Genomic DNA, 7,471 nt, shown 5'->3' with positions numbered 1-7,471 from the left:
TCCAGCTGGTGGAGCGGGTCTTCTGGCGGCGGTATAACGGTGACTGGGAAGCCCCTCTCCTTCATATCCTTCGTCGCGTCGCTGATCGTGTTGTAGATTCGGGTGCCGTCTTCATAAAAGACCCGGAGTCTGGCTGGATACGGAGTTTGAAAGCGGATCTTCTTCTCCTTCAGTACACGTTTCACTTCGTTATATTCCTTTCGCCTGTTCAGTATTGCGGCCGGGTAGTCGTGATCGAAAAAGAGTCTCTGATCATTCAGACGGATCACTTTCATTTCCCAGGCTTTGCGCAGAACTTCTTCCTTCGTTTTGTACCGGAGGAATTTAATCACTATGGATCTGGGCTTGCCGGTGGCCGGAGGCTTCGGGCCAAGCGCCCTGTGCGCTCTTTCAATATGCAGCTCCGCGGACCGGGGGATGTTCAATTTTTCTCTGAGGAGTTTTTCCACATAAGTCACCATGGAGCTTCCTTCCTCGCCCTCTGGTACGTTGTAGAGCCTAATATTCTCTCTCCGCGCTCTTCCCTCCTGGTCGACGAGTTTCTCCGCGTGTTGAGCTTGAACTTTTAGCACGTTTCTCAGTGTATGCTCCATAGTCAGCAGCCTGCCCTCCGCCTCATCAATGCGCTCCTCCGCCGCGCCTATTCTCCGGTTGGTTTTATTAATCTCTTCTTTAATATCTCCCAGCTGCCGGCTGTTTTCCTGTCGGAAGTCTCGAATCTCCTGCAAAATCTTCTCCATGTTCACTTCAGTTTTTTCATTCAATTCCACCTGCTCGTTGTCTTTTCCGTTAGCTTCAGCATCTGCGCCTCGTGGATCGTTGTCGTTCTCGTTTGAGTCGGTCGCATTTTTTTTATTCTTGCTCTTGTCTCTCGTTTCCATCCTTCCCCGCTATCTAACTGTTTGTGGCACTTTATATGTTCTTTTCGTCTAATAAGCGGGGTTTTTATAAATTTTGTCGGAGGAGAAGGTGGATTATGCTGCCATCTCAAGATGGGGTGGAGCCGGAAGTCCATATATATATTTTCAAGGACTAATTAGTGCCTCTTAACGGAACCTGCAAAAATGCTGCCACTCACTCCGCCATCTTAGATCCTCTTCATTGTCAGTAGTTTGAACTGAGCAGCAGAAAACACAAACACGTGACCTTCCCAAGAGACTTTTAAACTTGTCTACGTCCGAATATATAATATAGATGTAGACTGTAGACATTAGTGAATGGGATTCAAATTCAAATGTATTTTTATTCATGTATGAGAGAACTTCTGAATAAACATTTCCATTTGGAGATTAATAACTTTATTCTTATGTTAATGTATTGAATGCAACACAATACTTTTAACGGTCAAGGAATTAACAATAATTATAACTTAGGCTCATCAGTAGTAATAATAATGAACATATAATTTTAAATGAACATGAAACACCTTAAATTGGCTTCAAATCAGATAGAAGCAAATAAACTTCACCTCAATAAATGAAAGTTCCAAAGGTACAAAATATCCTTGCTGGGTTCATTGTTACCCCTTTTACACCAAGCTGGTTCCAGGGCTGGTGCTGGTGCTGGTGCTGGTGCTAGAGCCGGTTCGCGGTTGGTTCTAAGTAAGAACCGTTTGCTTTTACACAGCTGGTGCTACCCAGCAGCTGGCCAGAGAGCCACGTCATCACGTCACCACTCCCCCTCGTTTTCATCCCCACCCTGATCAGGAAGCTGAGAGCCAAAAGCTGTTTTAATTTCAGCTGTAGCGCTGTTAATATGGCACTTTATTAAGTTTTAATATTTTTTCAGGTAAAGTAACCGTTAAGATCCCCAACCTGGGCTCAGTTTATCCAAATAACGCCTGTTCTGGCTGACTGCCGGCTCCGGAGCTGATTTATGGTTCCGCGTTAAATTGACGCAGAGCCTACGGCGTAGGGTACGGCGTACGGCGCCCGTCGCTGCGTAACCTACGCCATAGGCTCTGCGTCGATCGTCACACCATATGTCCGGGGGACAGGAGCTCTTCTCCTCTCCTCCTACGTAACATACGCCGTAGGCTCTACGTTGGTGTACAAGAACCAGAACCAGAACCGCGGGCTGGGAGGCGTCCCCGCGGGCCAGGAATTTTTATTAAATAAATGGATCGAGCTGCGCTGCATCGGCGGGCACGGAGCCCGCACGGAGCGGCAGCCTCGCGTCCAAGCGTCCCAGGGCTGGAACGCTCCCCCGCGAGGCTGCCGCTGCATCGTCGACGTTACTGTTGATGGATTGTACTGTAGACCAATGCTGCTTCTGTTTTACATCCATTATTAAATAAATGGATGTAATAATAAAAGAGTCTTCTAACTTAACCGCCGTCTTGAACGCTCCGTTGTTTAAAAACGGCGCTCTTCCGTGTTTATTCTGCTTTGGTTGTTCAGTAACACCGTCCCCAGCCCCGCCCCCAGCCCCCGACGTAACTGGTTCTTTGAGCTGGCCCAGCAGCTCAAAGGGGCTGGCGTAGCACCAGTTTTGAGAGCCAGGAGCCGGTGCTTAGGCTGTGTAAAACCAAAGAACTGGTGCTAAGTCTGGCTCTAGCCCAGAACCAGCCCTGGGACCAGCTTGGTGTAAAAGGGGTAAGTGTTAGTCCACAAGCCCTGAAAAAAGGATGCAACACTTAAAGGTATAGTCTGTAATGTTGGAGAGCTAGCAAGATTTGAAAGTGGCACCTCCTCTAAGCCCCGCCCCCTCCTCCCCCTCCCATCAGCGCTCCGTCCAAAGCCACGCCCCCACAAACTTTGGGGAACGCGCATTTACAGGAGTCGAGTTTTCCAGGACATTTTGGACAGCACATTTTCAACAAAACTACCCCATGTCTCATTCACCTGTAAGCAAGGCCGGTTTTAGGGGGGGGCAGGGGTGGGCTGTGCCCCCCCAAACGTGCGTCCTGCCCACCCAATCAAAGTTATGGGGATCCTTTATTTCTTTATAATTTTATTTTTTTATAAATATAAAAAAATATCACAGAATATCTGTACCGTTTCTGACACACACACACACACACACACACACACACACACACACACACACACACACACACACACACACACACACACATTAATCCCCACATCTTTTCAGTGGAATTTCTATAAACAATTTATGATTTTGTTCTGAGGGTGGGTAGCTTTACCCCTTCACACTTTTATTTTGACATATTGAGATGTTTTATGTGAATATTTCTGGCTGTCAAGAGCCATTGATAACAGAACATGCTTAACATAGCACTCAGACATAAAACTCTTCATTGTTTCACTGCGAACATGACAGAAAGCACTTGATTTGAACTGAAAAATGATTTGTCAGGTCAACCAACGACAGGATCTAAGTCTTTTTGTCTTTCCTTACAGAAACATAAAGCCAAAGAGAGAAAAAATAGGAGGGATAAAGTCCTCACCACTTCACCAGGTCTGAAGCTCCGGAAGAGGATTCATACTGAAGAGAAGCTGTACACCTGTGATCAGTGTGGGCGAGCTTTTACCAGATCAAGTAATCTAAGGAGTCATCAGCGTATTCACACTGGAGAGAAGCCTTACAGATGTGATCAGTGTGGGGCAGCTTTTACCATGTCAGGTCATCTAAGGAGTCGTCAGCGTATTCACACTGGATTTAAGCCTTACAGATGTGATCAGTGTGGGGCAGCTTTTACTCAACAAGGTAGTCTAAGGAGTCATCAGCGTATTCACACTGGGGAAAAGCCTTACAAATGTGATCAGTGTGGGGCAGATTTTACCGAACAAGGTAGTCTAAGGCGTCATCAGCGTATTCACACTGGGGATAAGCCTTACAGATGTGATCAGTGTGGGGCAGCTTTTACCGAACAAGGTAATCTAAGGAGTCATCAGCGTATTCACACTGGATTTAAGCCTTACAGATGCGATCAGTGCGGGTCAGCTTTTACCAAACAAGGTAATCTAAGGAGTCATCAGCGTATTCACACTGGAGATAAGCCTTACAGATGTGATCAGTGTGGGGCAGCTTTTACCCAACAAGGTCATCTAAGGAGTCATCAGCGTATTCACACTGGTGATAAGCCTTACAGATGTGATCAGTGTGGGGCAGCTTTTACCGAACAAGGTAGTCTAAGGCGTCATCAGCGTATTCACACTGGATTTAAGCCTTACAGATGTGATCAGTGTGGGGCAGCTTTTACCGAACAATGTAGTCTAAAGAGTCATCGGCTTATTCACACTGGATTTAAGCCTTACAGATGTGATCAGTGTGGGGCAGCTTTTACCGAACAAGGTAGTCTAAGGAGTCATCAGCGTATTCACACTGGGGATAAGCCTTACAGATGTGATCAGTGTGGGGCAGCTTTTACCGAACAAGGAAATCTAAGGCGTCATCAGCGTATTCACACTGGATTTAAGCCTTACAGATGTGATCAGTGTGGGGCAGCTTTTACCCGACAAGGTAGTCTAAGGAGTCATCAGCGTATTCACACTGGATAAAAAATGATCTGTGATCAGTGTGGGGAAGCTTTTACTCGGAGAGCTCAGTTTTGTTTTCAGTTTCAACTGAAAAATGTGTTTAAATTTGATTTTTCACCCGTTTATGTTCCATTGTTCCATCATTTAAATAAAAAAGTTCTTTGTTTGCCTGCTGGATTTCAGTTTCCTGCTCACTACAAACTCACAACAAGACATCATTGTCAGAATATTAGAAAAGAGTCACACAGTAGTGCATTTTTCATGTGATTTTTATCACCATATGTACTATTAATGCTGGATTTAAATTACCTCTGGACCTGCAATAATTCTAAAATGACACCATGATATCTGTATTTCGTTCAGCTGATTCACACCAGATAAGTGAAGTCTGTGTTGTACTGCCCTCATTCTGTTGAACAATTCCCTTTATTTAACACTACATTTTAATATTGAGTCAAAAGCAACTGAGCAGACACTTAAGCATTAGATTTCAGTGACTACCATGTCACATTCTGAAAAGGGAGCAAATTAAGAAAAACGCGTTATTGGCATACAGTCTGTTTTAAGTTGCTATGCTAACGGTAAACTTAATGGTAAATGTAATCAGAGCTTCCGATGAAGCCCTATATGTTTTGCGCTGCTTTGACTTTGAAGAAAGATACAAAAAAAAAAGATGTTTATTTGTGGGGGGTTTTTTACTGCATGATGCGGCCACATGTGTCCTCTCGTTATTCTGCTGATCTGGATTTCTTCAAAGACCCCGTGTGAAGTTTGATGTTGGTTAGTTTCTGTATGATTATCACCTAAAAATACCAGATCACTACACTATATGGGGTGCATATAGACTAATGTGGTGTTCATCTGACATGTACATAACATGTCGATATGAAGATATGTGAATGATGTATGCAGATATGAGTATGTATGCACGATTTAAATGTAGCATGAGATATGAGTATGTGGGCATGACTGTAGTGTGACAGAGAATCATTTAATAAGGTCACTCGCATATCAGAAAATATATTTTTACTTATTCCATTCCACCCTTTCAATCATTATACTATCGCTCAAAAAAATAGACTAATCGCACTGCAGCAATCACTCCAGAATATCTGCAAATGGAAAATCATCAGTCTTCTCCACGGGGGGTTCAACAGGTAACTTCTTATGGTAAACTTTAGTCAGGGACATTTCAATCAAGCAGTGGAAGACAGGAATAGTGACATCATGTATGTTTTCCAATGTCCAAACCAAAAAAATCAACTTAAAGCAAGTTTATTTATACAGCATATTTTAGCATCAAAGCAGTTCAAGGTGCTTTCCAGAATAAAGAATAAATAGTGGCAGAGTAAAGAAAAGACTTAAACTAGAGTCACAATGTCATTGTCAATATGATACCCTGACCCTGACTTTTGTGGGGGCGGGAGCAGCTGCCCGCGTCGGCGGCCGGGGCGGCTCCGGGCAGGCTGGCCTCTCGCCGGGTGGGGGTTGTTGGCCTGGGGGGTGAGGGCCTCCTGGCCGCATGTCCAGCCCGGGCCGGGTGGTTGGGGTTCGCCTGGGTCTGGGGCCCTCCGTTGTTGGGTTGGGCTCCGGGTTCTTCCTTTTGCACCCTCCCTCCTCCACTATAGATACAGTTCAGGTGATAGGACTATTACACAAACATTGCCACAAAGACACACATACACACGCACACACATAGCCACACAAACATATACACACACACAGCCACACACACACACACATATAGACATTTACATTGGCCCGTTCACCTGCATGCTTGCTCTGTAGTTTTGGGGGTTAGTTAATCGCAGTAGCCTACCCTAGCTGTGATTGGGTCACGGACCTGGGACGGTTGCTGCTCGTGTGTCTACCGGTTCCGTGCTTGTTTTCTGTCTGTTTTGTTTTTTTGCAGATTTCCAGTGCTCGATGTGCGCCTCATCATATATATAATCATATATATTTTGTATTAACAATGCACATATATATGCCTTAGGTTCTTACCAGCATGATATTAATCATTAATATGTGTGCAGAAAGAAAAAGCATTTATTTGCCCCTCTAGTGCACACATAAATTACTGCATTTAAATGCATTTATTTGCCCTCTAGTGGACATATAAATTACTGCATTGAAATTACTTATTTGCCCTCTAGTGGACATATTATTTACTACATTAGAATGACTTATTTGCCCTCTAGTGGAGACATTCATTACTACATTAAAATGACATATTTGCCCTCTACTGGACATATTAGTTACTGTATTTAAATGCATTTATTTGCCATCTAGATCAGGGGTTCTTTACCTTTCTGACCTTGGGGCCCAATTTTTTCAGTACAGAGTGGCCCGGGGCCCATTAAATATTAACACTTTATAGCAGGGGTATTCAACTAAAACTTTAAGAGGTCCATTTAGAGAAAATGTACTCAAGCGAAGGTCCAGAAATTCATAATATATATATATATATATATATATATATATATATATATATATATATATATATATATATATATATATATATATATATATATGTATGTATGTATGTATGTATGTATGTATGTATGTGTATCTATATATATATATATATATATATATATATATATATATATATTTGCCACTTAACATGTGTAACTTGAATTACACATATTATTTTCTCTTAAAAATAAAATACATTTTATTTTATTTTTCAAATGCTATCTTATTTTATTTCTCAACCAGCAGTTTGAATTTCCCCTTTTCTTTGTTAATTGTCTCAACACATTTTTATAATAAATGAATATAAACATTGGTGAGCCTGGAACGATATTTAGTTTTAATTATGTTCATTGTGGAGAAAGCTGCTTTACAGCTGTATGTGGACCCAAATATGGGCAGGATGTTTTAAGATGGTCAGTTTATTTTCTGTGACTTCAGTTCAGACTTGAGTGGATATGTTTGATGAAAAACTTTGTGTTTCAGTGGCGTTTCACTTTCGCACTTTGAACGCCACGGTCTCTGAATGTATGAGACACTGGTTTTGTCCCAGT

At 42.8% G+C, this 7,471-nt stretch overlaps 1 protein-coding gene across 1 annotated transcript; it reads left to right on the top strand.

Annotated features, from left to right (window-relative positions):
• Positions 1 to 1,476: 1,476 nt before the first annotated feature.
• Positions 1,477 to 4,466, top strand: LOC133422538 (zinc finger protein 665-like). The gene is made up of 2 exons (XM_061712561.1): positions 1,477 to 1,491; positions 3,366 to 4,466. Exons 1-2 carry the CDS (start codon positions 1,477 to 1,479, stop codon positions 4,464 to 4,466), a joined length of 1,116 nt encoding a protein of 371 aa, XP_061568545.1.
• The last annotated feature ends 3,005 nt before the right edge of the window (positions 4,467 to 7,471 follow it).

Source organism: Cololabis saira, chromosome 21 (assembly GCF_033807715.1).
Source record: "Cololabis saira isolate AMF1-May2022 chromosome 21, fColSai1.1, whole genome shotgun sequence".
Classification (NCBI taxonomy): Eukaryota; Metazoa; Chordata; class Actinopteri; order Beloniformes; family Belonidae; genus Cololabis; species Cololabis saira.
The sequence above is the reverse complement of the archived record's forward strand: the minus strand, read 5'-3'. Positions and strand labels throughout refer to the sequence as shown.